This window comes from Alosa sapidissima, chromosome 23 (genome assembly GCF_018492685.1).
Source record: "Alosa sapidissima isolate fAloSap1 chromosome 23, fAloSap1.pri, whole genome shotgun sequence".
NCBI classification, from domain to species: Eukaryota; Metazoa; Chordata; class Actinopteri; order Clupeiformes; family Clupeidae; genus Alosa; species Alosa sapidissima.
In genome coordinates, this window is record NC_055979.1 from 8,162,447 (window position 1) to 8,177,446 (window position 15,000).

A 15,000-nucleotide genomic window follows, 5' to 3' on the forward strand; every position below is an offset into this window, starting at 1 on the left:
ATAGGGGTTTTGATGGGAAAGAAGTTCGAGCTTTAACCACATCTATGATTGTAACTGGGGGCTCTCTCCTAAACCTGTCACCAAGTTAACTAGAGTGGAGGCAGGTTCCGTCCTGTGCGTCGTCATATCATAGGTTTTATGGGCTTCCCTGGAAAGCCCCGGCTAATCTGTTTCATCCAACATCGTAAACAGACATGATCAATCCATAATGAGGTCATATGACAAAGATCAAGTTCTTGGCTCGGGCCAAGATGTTGACAGAAAAATGTCTCTCTTCCTCTGCCTGGCTCACATGACTCATCGACAGAGGCCTGTCTGTGTGACATCATAAAGGTGAGACGTAGGAGAAAAAGAAAAACAAAAAAAGAAACAACAGTGAAGGTTTATGTTTACGTTTCTTGACAGACACTTTTGTCCAAGGTGACTAACAACAACATCAATAAACCACATAAAAATAATAGAAAACCTTTTAGGTTACCGAGGAAACACAAGTGTGTGGCAACTGGAGCAGCGCCAAGGCCTATAAAAACAAAACGATTACTTCGTTTTTCCAACCGAATCTAGAGCCAATGTTAGAGTAGGTGCTACTATGTCAACATGCAAAGGTGGATTATGTCAGCTTTGGTAAGCAAAAGGCCTGCCAATGCCAAAGCCCTGGAGGTTTCCCTTTCACTTCTGCCCTTCGGGCATGTTAATCAGGAAATCCAGATAGTCGATGGGAAAGTTAAACATTACTCCTCTTATCTAATAAACACAACAGACAGAGAATATGTTTCCCAGTCACAATGCTGTTTTAATTCGTCTACCTCCTATATTCAATTCCACTTAAATCAGTTACCTAACAGCCAGCGAGCACTTCATCCTCATGAAAACCCAGCTAGCTCCGACATTAAGGTCACAAGGTAACACTGCCATGTCTGTCTGCCTTCCAGATATGCTTGGGCTGCTCTGTTGTGATCTTTAGACGAAACAGCATTCTGAGGAGAGTGTGTTTATATTCCACGCCGCTCTGAGCCTAATCCCCCCTTTGGGAAGACAGACTCGCGCAGTGGCCTGGGGTCGGTCGGTCGGTCTCTCTCTCTCTCTCTCTCTCTCTCTCTCTCTCTGGCAGTGTCTGCAGCACTGCGGGAGCCCCCATGTGCGGCTCTTTGTGCAAACTTAATCATTAACCTCACACATCGACCGTCTCCAGGATGTAGTCTCACGGATGACACTGCAAGCTGTGAGGAACATGGCCTGTGCATGGCTCTTTCCAGGCCCGTGTGTCCAAAACAACTTGAAATTCCCTGCCTTTGGGTTTGTGAAGTGCTATGACCCGTGCTGCTCGGGTGCTTAGTGCATGGTCTCTGCAGATGTATTGGACATGTGTAGTACAGACAACAGACAAATCGGCCAGTTCCACCCAGCAACGACTATATTTGGTTATTTTTTAGTTATTTTACCTTTCTCTTTTCACTGAGCGAATGCTACAGTACGCTGTCCTTTATAAACAGTCACAGCATTTGGCTCTACGTGCATCTTGAGCGTTACCACATGACGCGTGAGTGTTTGGTGTCGTTTGGTGTCGTGTTTGGATTGCTGTATACTCTTCACACTCTTCGTTCTTGCTAAGCGCACTGACATACAGCAGTAATTTGATTTGGCCGAGTCTGTGCTGTCTATGGATCAGAGAGTGCCGTACTGTGTGATCACATGAAGGCATGTGCTGTCTATCCCTCACCACCTGGAAATACACCAGTCAACTGAGGATGGCTTTCATTAGGGTTAGTTTTGTGTGTGTGTGTGTGTGTGTGTGTGTGTGTGTGTGTGTGTGTGTGTGTGTGTGTGTCTCTCTCTCTGTCTGTCTGTGTGTGTGTGTGTGTGTGTGTGTGTGTGTGTGTGTGTGTGTGTGTGTGTGTGTAACCATCCATGTGTTTTCAAGTCATAAGCATCTTTCCTGTGACTGGTATGCCACAGGTGTGGAGATCCAGGTAACCCATGCTGTCAGCCCAGGTGATGAGGCACCTGGGAATTCATCATATTACTGAAGCTCCCAGACACACCTGAATAGGGCATCTATCCCCATATAGATCAGCAAGATATCTCAGACATGCCATACATGTGAAGTTCAACAGCTGAGTTAAAAGTCCATATTAAGTTTTCCACCACTACAAACAATGAGCCCTAAAACATCTGCTCCTGAAAACTGACTGTAGTTGAAGACTGAGGCTCTGTTCACTCTCTGTGTTGTGTCTGTGGTAATTGTGTGACTATGTCTGTATATGTGTGAGTGTGTGTTACTTTCTGGATGCAGTTGTTGGTCAGTAAGTTGGGTCATTACTCACTTCTAATGAGTAGGAAAAATGTTAATCAGTGGCAGCTGTAGAAAACAGAGGCGGCTAATGTGTTTTGCACTTAATCTGACACATTTGCAGACATTTCATACTCTTCACACACACACAGGAACACATACACACACAGACACACACAGACAGACACACACACACACACACACACACACACACACACACACACGCACACACACACACACACATACACACACACAACTCTCCAAAAAAATTGTAATGCCATCCAGACCCCATGACAAAAATACGAAACTGTTAAGTTTGTAAATCGTTTCTTTTTTTTTTTGCAGAGCTAAACATAAGTGGTTTGTCTAACTCAAACACCATAAAACATCTGTGCCAAATTCTGTCCCTGTGGTTTTACTGTAAGAAATACATAGTGTGTAAAATATGAGACACCATGAATACGAGAAGGCACGCAGTGCGGGTGATTTGGGCAACTTTTGCCGATCACACAGAGCTTCTACTCAGCAACTTGAAGATGAAAGTCAGTGAGGTGATGTCTATAAACACACAGACACACACACACACACACACACACAAACACACACAACAAAAAAAGAAATTTACAGAAAGCATTAAAGTCAGGGTGACATATGGTTTGCAGCTTGGCTTGGGATGCCAGGATGGGGCTCAGTCTATAAAGCCATATCCATTAACACAATGGAGACCCTCCCAAAGGTACAAAAGCCAACACCAGCTGAGGTGAAATCCGATTGTGCTCATACTAGTGATCTGGTTACATACAGACAAACGACTAACAACGAGGGCTGGTTTAAAGGGGGAAAACAACGCTGGGAAAGAGGTCTAGGAAGTAGCTATAGGCTGGTACATATGTCCTGCTTGCCACTGGACTAAACAATAGAGATTACAATGCATGTAACGGCACACTAGTACTGGTAAGAGTGAGCGACACACGCATAAACACATACACACACACACACACACACACACCCATAGAGAGAGAGAGCACCTGTTGCATGTGTCAGCTGGCCTAAAGCCATAGAGTGTACAACTATGCTTTGACTTTCAACAGCATTTAGTCCAATGCTCTCCAAGCAACACACATACCATCCCTCGACATACAGGCTAATGATGGCTCTCATAACCTAACGTTGTGGTGGTTTTGTTTTGTATAACTAGAATTTTAAAACTACTGAATGACGTTTTCTTCACTGATATCAACTTGGTACTTCAAGTAGCCTACATTTGCATCATGTTCGTCTGTAGTGAACTGTTGACAGCCTTGCTTGGTGTTTGTTCGAAATTGTTTACCGAACTTCTGCCTAAGACAGAGCAAACACTGGCATGTCTACGACTTCACTACATGGAAGACATGCTGTCATGACACTCTGTTGCAACCCGCACTGTGATACCAGTGAGGAATTTTTCGTGGCAATAAACCCTTGTGGGCGCGGGCGCAGAGCGTTGCATTTGGCTACACTATGAATGAATGGAATAGCACAAAAACACAGGCCAACACTAGTCTTGTTGCAATTGTTAAAAGAAGAAAAACTACAACAACAAACCAGCGATACTTATTTATAAACTATATTTGAACTAAAAATGTATGTATCTAGTAGACGACTATGGAAATTACACATTAAATTGCCATTGAATTTCCACTAGGGATCAATAAAGTATATATCTATCTATCTATCTATCTATCTAAATGAGCGTCCTGTTTTTAAAACGCGGCACAAAACTTAGTGGTAGCTATATATGGCTTTTGTTTTAAAAGCGTGTGTCAGTTCCACTTGCCACTAAAATAATTAAAGGCAAGGATATAAAAAAAATGCATAGATTACCTGCGCTAGAGAAGCAACGGCTCGATCAATGACAAACTTCTCCGTGCGCTTCTTGCCGCATGGGCTCTTGAAATGTGGAGTTTCGGCGGAAGAGTGACAACCCCTCCTCACTCACCCACTCGATCGCTCACTGGCGAAGGCGTGTGTGAGGTCATGGCAGGAGGGACCATGAGGAGGGACATAAAGGCTACCTACCGTTCAGTTATCAAATACTGGAAGGGTTTTTGAACACACCCACCTGTAGGCTACAATTGAGCCATAAAACTCGCTAGGTGAATTTAACCGAAGGCAGCACAGTCGACTGAGCGTCTACACCAAGCCATTATTACATTACATTATTTCGTGTTGTTAATCGTGGCTGGGTTTGTTCGTTTATAATTACTGTTGGCGCCACGAGCAGTTAAATATTATATATACATCCATAAAATCCCATCTTGATAACCCGCTAAATATGTTGCCTCAATTCTGACACCAAGCGGCTTTGACCTCATACTGAATCTCTTATTCCCAATCTCTAATTCCTCTCTAGAACCAAAAGTGGAAAATGAACGTCTGTGTGGGCAGGTTTCCTTTGGTAGGCCTGTTATGGAACCACATCGGAAATCTCTTCTTTTTCTGGTTATGATTACGCTATTTCTACTTTAACTTACATTTAAAAATGGGGTGAAATATGTGATTCGAAATCAATGGAAAATCAACAGGTGGCAAAGAGAAGATAAATGATAGAAAGTAGCTGTGATGATGAAAGAATGATGACACACTTTGTTAGAAAAACAAATGTCACTTTATTCCATCTTATTCACTTGGACATTGTTGTGATAACAGCTTCTCTTTTTTAATCATATTTTCTCCATAAAGTCTCTTTTTATATTTCATAACTTTCTACCTCTGTGACTTGATACACACACACAAGTGTTCAGCAGAACTCCACTGCAGACAATGTGTGATAGATTTAAGTTATATTTAGATATATTTGTCAACAGTAAATGACAACTGTACAAGACTCACACTTGCACACACACGCATAACAATGTACACACACACTCACACTCACTCACTCTATCCCTCTCTCTCTCTCTCTCTCTAACACACACACACACACACACTCACACACGCACGCACGCGCGCACACACACACACACACACACACACACACACACACACATCTTTTACAGTATAGTAACAGCATAGTGACACAACATGAGAACACGCCACTTCGTTTGCACATAATATCATTATATGTCTTACTCTTTTCACAGATTAGAGTTCTCCATATGTTTTTGGTTAACAGACATTCCCTATCTAATACACTCTCACACACACATACATACATACATACATACATACATACATACATACATACATACACTGGCATACCCTTGTCTCTGACTTGTGTCATGTCCTGAACATGCGACAAAAGACACACATAAATAAAAAAGAGTTGATAGCACTGTCCTAAAACACACTCTCGATATTTCATAGAAAACAATGATAAATTAAAAAAGATAATATTTTATATCTCTCTCTTTGGCTCACATTCAGGCTCTGTATCAGAAAACAAGGACTTCCTACTACTTTGATTAAGTTCTCATACATACAGAACACCCGAGTTCACCCACACACACACACACATACACACATTTCATTCCCAGAAAGCAGTCACATAAATATTTACCATGACATGCGACCATTACTAACTCTCACTATTTCTCATAAGCACCCCTGACCCCCAACACATGCATGGACACACACACACACACACACACACACACACACACACACACACACACACACACACACTGCCCCTAACACCTCCTAACATGCTGATGTGTCTCACTGAGAAAGACACACAACCTCATCTACGGTCCGATCCCCTATATGTAGTCCAATCCCCTTTGTTGCTCCCACTCTTTCTTTCACGCTTACACACACACACACACACACACACACACACACACATACACACACACACACACACACACACACACACACACACACACACCTCCCCCCTACACCCATGAGTCTGGTGAGGAGGGGTACTGCTGGGCCCTGTAGGATGGCCGTCGGGCAGAGGAGTAAAAGTCCACGTAGTTGGTGACGGGCTTGTGGTGGGAGGCGGGCTGTGTGGCATAGACGCTGAAGGGGAGCGGCTCGTCCAGATATGGGTCATGCTCAAAGCCCTGCGGAGAGGACAGGTAGACCCTGTAGGAATCGTAAGGACCAGGGCCGGGATCATCGCCGTAGAAGATCTGGGAGTGTGAGGAAGCAAAATGGCAGAATGGTGACGTGTTTATGTGGCCATCATATTTACCGATTCACACACACACACACACACACATACACACACACACACACACACACACAGGCTATCTCTCATGCTCAACACTCTCTATCTCTCATGCACACACCTATGCAAAAAAAGGCCTCACCTGCGATCTTCTGGTATCTTCTCTTGTAGGCGAAGAGAGAGACCTTATGAAGTAGGGGGATGGCTTGGTGGACCCTGAGGAATCACACATGGAAACACACACACACACACACACACACACACACACACACACACACACACACACACACACACACACAAACAATACACAGACACATACAAACACACACACACTCACACACACACACATAAACACACACATATAACACACACACACACACATACGGTTACTTTCCACTGCACCCTCTGTGTGGGATGCCCCTCGGCAGCAGCAGCACTAATACGATCTCCACTCTGGGGCCTGCGCTGGTCGGCGCGGCGGTGACTCAGGGGAACTCTGGGCCGACTCAGCAGGGAGTCTCACATTTAACACAGGAACTGGGTCAGTCCCCCTCGCGGGGGCAAGAGAGAAGAGCTCTGGGGCTCTAAGACTCCAGACCCACACGCTGGCTGAACCCCTATGCCCCCCACGTGTCCCCCTAGTTACAGAGAGTGAGTGGGTACTGGGTAATCTCCACAGCAGGAAACGCTGGGCTTATAGGGGATCTGAGCTGAGGGAAGGGTGCTAAGTTCTCTGGAATCACATGGAGAAATCCACTACTGTTGAGGTGTGCATTCGGATAGGCTACTAGAAAGCTAGCCTTAAATGAAGACTGACTATTTATATGCACTTTTCACCAAACTTAGGAATGAAACTTATTAATAAAGCAAAAGATACTTTAATAATTTGTTATTTTTCGAAGTAACAAATGCCTTCTCTTCCTTGCTGTTTACAGGAAGTAATATTTTCATAGATGCTTTCCTAGAACAGTAAAAGCCTGGGTCATAAACCTCTTGAAAATGGGCTCTTATTGAAACAATCATAACAACTGAATTTTATAGGCTAGTTTAGTGCTTGTGTTAAAGGTTGCTACACAAGTCATTTGTGTTGCCTTCCTTGGGTTTTTACCTTTATTTCAGTCTTACATCATGCAGATTTGAGATTTTATACTCCAGGACCTAACCCAATGTGTGTGTGTGTGTGTGTGTGTGTGTGTGTGTGTGTGTGTGTGTGTGTGTGTGTGTGTGTGTGTGTGTAGGCCTGTCTATCTGTCTATCTGTGAGATTGTTGGGGGACTAGGCCTACTTGTTGTCTGTGAGCATTACAGTATATGGTCTAAAAATATATATATCAGTGGAACTGTCCAGGACCCTAAAATCAGAAATCTACAGTTCTGTAGGTAAATTTAAAATGTAAAAAATTGGGTAAATTTAACCCCATTCAATTTTAAAACAACTCTTTGCCATACATACTGTACACTGTCCCTTCAATATGTGTTGCTGGTGGCTTAAATCGTCTCACCGTTCTCACCTCTGTACTGGTTCTTCTGTAAGGTGTTGTCTCCGTAGTAGTTGTGCAGTTGCATAGATGACTGTGCTCTCTGTTGGCTAAGGCGATGACCTCTTATACCCAGCATGGCAGGAGATGATGTGGCACTCCCGCCTGGATTTGGTTATGAAAAGAATGCACAGATATAGGGACGATTAATACAATTGTATACAATATTGCATATAGTACACTATTTACAACAGAGTTATAGAGAAATAAGAAATGTTAGTGATGACATTCTTTGCTCTTTTCTCCAGATTAAAATATCTTAGTCCATGTTATATCATATTATATCAAGCATACAGTATGTTAGTTTTGAACTACATTTCCCATGCTGCATTGATGTGCTGGCACATGCTCACCTGTCTGCATGACGGGGGACATCTGCAGGGTGCTGGTGGGCAGGGTGGGCTGTGAGCGGTACCGGTCTCGCTCCAGAGTGGACACAGGTGTGATGAAATGGGTCTGATTCCAGCCGTCCTGCCAAATGAAGTGAAAAGACAGATGACCAAATGCCCCAGGGGAAGCATCCTGAGATCAACCCACTAGCACCTACAACTCTGCCTCATTCATCTGATATAACCACACACCTCAGGGGAAGCATCCTGAGACCAACCCACTAGTACCTAGAACTCTGCCTTATCAATCTGACATAACCATGTCGTCAAAATGTTATATCAAATACTGTAATCCCATCACTAATCCTTGTAATACTCTGAGTAGTGTAACAGTCCGCCAACTACGAATGAGACTTCCGTTGTCATAGTATTATATTAAATTAAGTCTACAACATTGAGACTCTCTGGTCTATTCAACTGGAGAACTTTTACAATCTGTTCTTAAAACCCTAGAACAGAGGCACTTCTTCTGCTATCGGATTTAGAGCTGTTCTGAACTTCCTTATGAAAGCTTTTATTGAGGGATTTACTATTTGATCACCTTTTTATAGATGGAGCGCAGGTCCCTGTACTGCCAGAGAGTGTTCAACACTTGGGCTGCAGCCTTCACCACCTTCATGGAGTATCTTTCAAGGGGATAGAGAGAGAGAGAGAGAGAGAGAGAGAGGGAAAGAAAGATGAAAAAGAAAGAAAGAAAGCAAAGAAAGGGAGAGAATTAAAAAGCAGCAAGAAAAATGTGTTGCACAGCTCTGCAAATCATCTTCCTACATTTCAATACAAAACCAAGCGATTCCAATAGCTTAAGCCTGTAAAGCCTCTCATTAAACCCTTTTTAAATGGCTCCCCAGGGAGGTGATTATTAATTATGACAGTCCAGTCGCTTGACTGACAGTTCTGGTGTGAGCTGGGTCTGAACCAAAGGATTAAATATTTGTGGCCAAAATACAGCAGCAATACTTTACCTGTCCCCAGTGTACAGCTACAAAGTGTTTGAAATATGACTGAGTATAAATATGCAATACATCTGCAGAATGGCACTAAATTAAAGCGATATGCTGCCTCTTTATGGTATAAAATTCACAACTCCAGTTTCCTATTATTAATGTATCCATAAGAGTACAATATATCACAATCTCTTGTTTTTTTATTTAACATTAACATGTGACCATGAAATAATGCCAGTGTCTCACCAGCAGCACATACCGGTACCTAGCAAATGTTGTCTAGCATAAGAGCATCGCCTAAAAGGCTGTAATTAAGTCATTTCAAAGACACTGATTTTAATCAGAGGCATCAAGACTCACATTAAACCAACGTCTAGATTAATCAATTGCAATCCATTAACCAATTTCATGCAGTCTTGAGTATCAGTGAGACGCTCGCTGTCCACCACAGCACCAGGCTGCTCAGTACCTCTCTCCGCGTCCTCGGCTGATGGTGACCAGTTTGTCGATGCCGCCTGTGTGTGCCAGCGCCCGGGCGTTCTCCATGTTGCGGCTCGTGACCTCGTGCAGGGCGCAGCAGACTGCTGCCACCGTCTCGTCTGACAGCAGCGATGGCCCGTTGCCTGGGAGACGGGTTACTAAGTCCCGCATGGCATACTTCCCTGAAAGGCAAAGAATGGAAGGTGTGGCCAACGTGAATGTTATATATAATGTTATGGTTTAGTTGCATTAAAGAGTTTAGCAACAAGATGTGAACGTCTATTCAAGTACTGGTCCCAATGGTAAATGAACAAAATTGTAGCCTTTTTACGCATGATATTGTACTAAGAAAGTACTTCCCTGACCTACGTATCGTATATAATGGCATACAGTAGGCGGTCATGGCAAATTAATGTATTCTCTGGGGATATGGAGCTAAGGGAAGTGTGTTCAATGCAAAGAAAGTACTTTCAATTCAGCTCTCATTCCTTCTGAAGGACACTGGAGGTTGACTTCATCGGCAGAGATTACTGAGGCCCTGCAGCTGTGTTTCATGTTCTATAAAAGCCCAGCGACTGACTAACCAATCAGTTCCTTGTTGCGGTTGTCAAGGGCCATGTTGCGCAGGGCGGTGGCCACGGAGCAGACCACACGGTCATTTTCCATCCGCAGCAGCTCCACCAGGATGGGCAGGCCCTTCTCCTTACGCACCGCAGCACGGATGTAGGCCGCAAACTAGCAAACCAAACAGACAGGGAGAGCAGCGGGAGAAGGGAGAGGGAGAGAGAGAGAGATTCAGTGAAACAGATGGGAGAGTTGTGCACAATTCGAATTGCAATTCTGCTTCCTGTTTGCTACCTCAATTGAAATGTAAGTGAAATTCAAGAATTGAATTGGAATTTAAGAGCCAGTTTCAATTCAATTCTGGAATTTTGCACAAGCCTGGAAGATACAAGACAAAACTGAGCACAATGAATATTAAGAATATACAGTATACAGTAGAATAGACTGAATACATTTCAGTATATAACACAAAAATAATGTAGAAAGAAGATAGAAAGAGAGAGACACTTGTAGAGAGTGAATGATGGAGAAGGACAGAGAAAGAGAGATCTGAGAAAAGAGGTCTGTTTACACAGCTGCCACACCGAATTATTATAAGGCATATTGGCCAGAAATTGGCCAGAGAAGTACACAGTATGTGTGGACAACATTGATTGAAAGAGGGCCAGTGATGACTTGCTCTGTCTACCTTCCAGGTCCCGGCTGACAGGTTCTGCAGAGAGCCGGCGGCCCCCTCCAGGGTGGCGGGGTTTGAGCTCTCTGCCAGCAGCGTCAGGTAGGGCTTGACCACCGAGGGGTGCCACAGCATCTCCGCCCCTTTCAGACTCCCAGAGAAGCCGGGGACAGGGCCCACGCCATCCCACTGTTGAAAGGCGGAAAATGGAGAGAATTGAGGGGGAAAAAGGACACAGAGGGAGGGAGACTGGAGAGTGGGATGGTTAGGTGTTCCACATAGAGCCGTCTGAAGTGTGGATGAATGCGGGTAGTGATTAACTTGCCAAGGAAAGGCCTAACTGGAAAATGGTACAAATACACATATGCACGATAGCACAAATAATGGAAATACACAAATGCACACATACAAGGCGTTTGAGGACCTGCCACTTATGAGGACCTATGATTCCTATCTATCCTACCTATGATAGTAACTTAGCATCTTAGCAAGTGCCAGTGAAATCATTTTGGCATCCTTTTTACCTGGTCATAAACAAATGAGCAGACACACACATACAAGCCTTTTGAGGACCTGGCCCTTATGACAACCCTCCGGATGTCTAGAGACCTAGCATCCCCATCAGCATTGGCATTCTCCTGCTCACCTGCTCGTCCTGCCAACTCTTCTTCTTCTTCTTCCTGCGGAGGCCCCAGCAGCTGTAGTCGGCCTGCTTGCTGGGGGAGTCGCAGCCCAGCAGAGAGTCCAGCTCCTGCATGCCCATCAGCCGAGACGGCGGCATCTCCAGCTCCAGCCGGTAGGACAGGTTCCTCAGGGTGCACACACAGTTCTCCACCACCTGGAGGATGAGACAGACTGTAAACGGAGATGCATGATCTAAAGACAGTGAGTGTTATGGACAATTCTGATTCTTTAAGTTGTAGCAGGCAGGGGCGGAGCTTGAGGGGGTGTGGGGGGTGCGGCACGCCCCCGGCCAGGGACCCGCAGGGGCCCGGTGCGAGGGCGCCCCTCCCCCACCTCCGGGTAAGGTGGGACGGGCCTCTCCCACGGCACAAGGCAAGATCATGCAAACGGTTTCTTTTCAATCATTTTCATCAGAGTGGAACGTATTAGGCTTATAGGTTGCCCCAGTCAGGACAAGTTATGACTCACGGTTGCTGAAAAGTTTTGAAATTTACTTTGATGATTTAGTAGGTGTAAAATAGGCCTATTGAATAAAATGTTCTGCTGTATGACTGGCTTTATTTTAACTCTCACAAGCGTCAATGAGAGAACACTTACATTTACATGATTTTGGTTTCGATTTTCTAATTGGAGTAAGTCTTTGTGACAACACGTCATGATACATTTGATAGAAGAAAGTGAAAGTAGCCTAACCAGGCCTATATGCGCTCTGTGTCTGAGCTGTCTGTGCACGTCCGCAATACGTTCCTCAAATGGAGAACACATCAATCACATGGTATTTTTTGCCCTAAAATGCCTCGAACATGCAAGTTCAAAATCCCGCAGGTAGCCACGTTACTGTACATCTCCGTTTCATATTTGCCTAGGCTACTAGCCTACAATTAATTGAACGAACTCTACTGACAACAGGTATATCTACTGATTCGGTCATTGAGACTACAGAATACAGACTAAAGAATACAGTACAACAAACTTTTCTGAAGTTTATTTTTGTATTCCGGGGTACAGTAGCCTAATTGCCTATAATGTTTTGACAATAGTTTTTCTTACCGGCTTGCTGCTTAAACTGACTGCGCCACTTTCCTGCCAGGTTTATGACGTAAACCGCTACATCTCGGCTCTGGCATTGCCTAAACTCATCGTGTGGGAAATCAGATTATCTGTCAATATTGGGCTTTGAAAGTAAGGGATATTTGCTCAGTAATAGTAGGCTACATTTTGTAACATTTATAGAGAAAACGAGGGGAAGTTAAATTAGAAATCAGAATCGTTGGGAATTGAAAACACATACAAAAAAAGATTCGGGGATTGAGCCCCCGAAGCCACCCCTTCGCTCCGCCAATGCAACCACCCAGCGGTAACTTCTGCATTCAGTGAGATTTGCACCGCCCTAATTTTATTTTTGACTCTTCCCGTCACCGTTGCAACCTCTGAGCACTCATTCTCCAAGTTAAAGATCATTAAAAGCCACTTGAGGAGCACAGTGGGACAGGAGAGACTGAGTGGACCATGTTGTCCATAGAGAATGAGAGAGCAAAGAAAATGAACATACACAGAATATCGTGGACGAGTTCGCGGAGCGCAAGGCTCGTCGTATGCCCTTCAAATAGTGCTGCGTATTATTGTTGTTTTATTCTTAGGGGTCATGTAGCCTAATGTTTTTGTTGTTGTTCTCTTGGTTACACTTCATGTACGTTCGATGGACTTCAAAAAATTACATAGTTGCTCTCCGTGGCGCTGACGGTTGTAAGACCCGCTGTTGCGGGCATATGTAGCCTATGTTGTAAAATTATGTTATGATGAGTTTAATAAAGGGCCCGGTCATGTGCCCCGCCACCGGCCCGGCTCTGACTTGTTCCGCCACTGCTGCGTATTATTGTTGTTTTATTCTTAGGGGTCATGTAGCCTAATGTTTTTGTTGTTGTTCTCTTGGTTACACTTCATGTACGTTCGATGGACTTCAAAATTACATAGTTGCTCTCCGTGGCGCTGACGCTTGTAAGACCCGCTGTTGCGGGCATGTGTAGGCTATGTTGTAAAATTATGTTATGATGAGTTTATTAAAGGGCCTGGTCATGTGCCCCACCCCCGGCCCGGCTCTGACTTGTTCCGCCACTGGTAGCAGGCGTTTCCATTCAAAGCAGCGCATAAAAATGCATACTGTATAACAGTAGCAACGATAGCAACATTTAATGAGAAAATAAAAAAATAACCGTAATAATAAACATAATATAAAAAACATTAAATTCCTTAAAACATCAAATACATTAGTGGTTACAAATTACAAGAGAGAAATAAGGGGATGTATGTATGAAAGAGTCATGTAAACAAGAAAAACAAAATAACAGTAATGCCCAGTTCAACCACCAGAGGGCAAAAGATCCCCATAAATGAGTCTTTACATCACCGTAACTCTACAGCTCACAAACCTGACTGCTCAGAGAGTTTAAATAAAGTCTTTGGGTGCATCCCATGACTGGGAGGGCTAGAAATCAAGTGAAAAAGGTAACTGGGACTGATTAAAAGAGAGTGAAGGAAAGGAAGGATTTGAAAGGATGACAGAAGCACAAGGGCTAGAGGAGAGGCAGATAAATATAGAGAGCAGATCTCACATCTTTTGCAAATTACTTAGAATAAAAGCATTTTCTGAATGAATGAAGAGAGGAAATTTACAAACAGGAAATTTACAAAAGGAAATAAAAAACATATGCGACTAGACTACGCAAGTCCGCAAGATTTTGATGAGATTTGGATACTTCCGTCAATAATCCAGCAGATTCAGTCACTAATCCAGTATATTAATCCAGCAGATTCTCTGCAAATGAGCAGTCTTAGACTGTACTAAAGCAACCATGGTTTCAGGAGGAGCAGTACAGAGGTTATTCACACACCATGGACGTGCTTACTATGCCAAGACCAGGAATAAGGAGACGTTATTTCCAACACACAAACACAGATCTGCACGAACACACACATGCGTACTGTACCTTGCTGTCATAGTCTGAGGTATTGACGCAAGTCTTGATTACGTAGAGCAGGGAGTCAATCAGACCCTCGCAGGACCGCATCTGCCTGCGCGCCTCCTCCCCTGCAGAACTTAGGTTCCTGTGACACACACACACACACACACACACACGCACACACACACGCACACACACACACACACACACACACACACACACACACACACACACACACACACACACACACACACGCACACACACACACACACACACACACACACACACACAGACTGTAAAGACACATTACAAATCGGCAATGGTATTTT

General features: G+C 44.0%; 2 protein-coding genes across 7 annotated transcripts in view; both read right to left on the reverse strand.

Moving 5' to 3' along the window:
• The window catches only part of LOC121698424 (protein TANC1-like), a 72,307-nt gene extending 68,049 nt beyond the window's left edge, over window positions 1-4,258 (reverse strand). Inside the window, exon 1 of the mRNA XM_042080514.1 lies at window positions 4,154-4,258. The gene's annotated coding sequence lies outside the window, so the exon portion shown is untranslated. The remainder of the gene's footprint in view (window positions 1-4,153) is intronic.
• A 664-nt stretch (window positions 4,259-4,922) lies between these two features.
• Window positions 4,923-15,000, reverse strand: part of pkp4 (plakophilin 4) — a 51,362-nt gene continuing 41,284 nt past the window's right edge. For 4 of the 6 annotated variants that reach the window (XM_042081286.1, XM_042081285.1, XM_042081289.1 and 1 more), the window contains 10 exons: window positions 14,699-14,816; window positions 11,674-11,865; window positions 11,043-11,216; window positions 10,375-10,525; window positions 9,780-9,972; window positions 8,908-8,992; window positions 8,331-8,448; window positions 7,942-8,082; window positions 6,583-6,656; window positions 4,923-6,402 (listed from right to left, as the gene is read on the reverse strand). In XM_042081286.1, coding sequence (XP_041937220.1) covers window positions 6,163-6,402; window positions 6,583-6,656; window positions 7,942-8,082; window positions 8,331-8,448; window positions 8,908-8,992; window positions 9,780-9,972; window positions 10,375-10,525; window positions 11,043-11,216; window positions 11,674-11,865; window positions 14,699-14,816 — 1,486 coding nt within the window. In that variant the 3' untranslated portion in view covers window positions 4,923-6,162. The remainder of the gene's footprint in view (window positions 6,403-6,582; window positions 6,657-7,941; window positions 8,083-8,330; window positions 8,449-8,907; window positions 8,993-9,779; window positions 9,973-10,374; window positions 10,526-11,042; window positions 11,217-11,673; window positions 11,866-14,698; window positions 14,817-15,000) is intronic. The other 2 variants (XM_042081287.1, XM_042081291.1) reach the window with 1 other exon arrangement.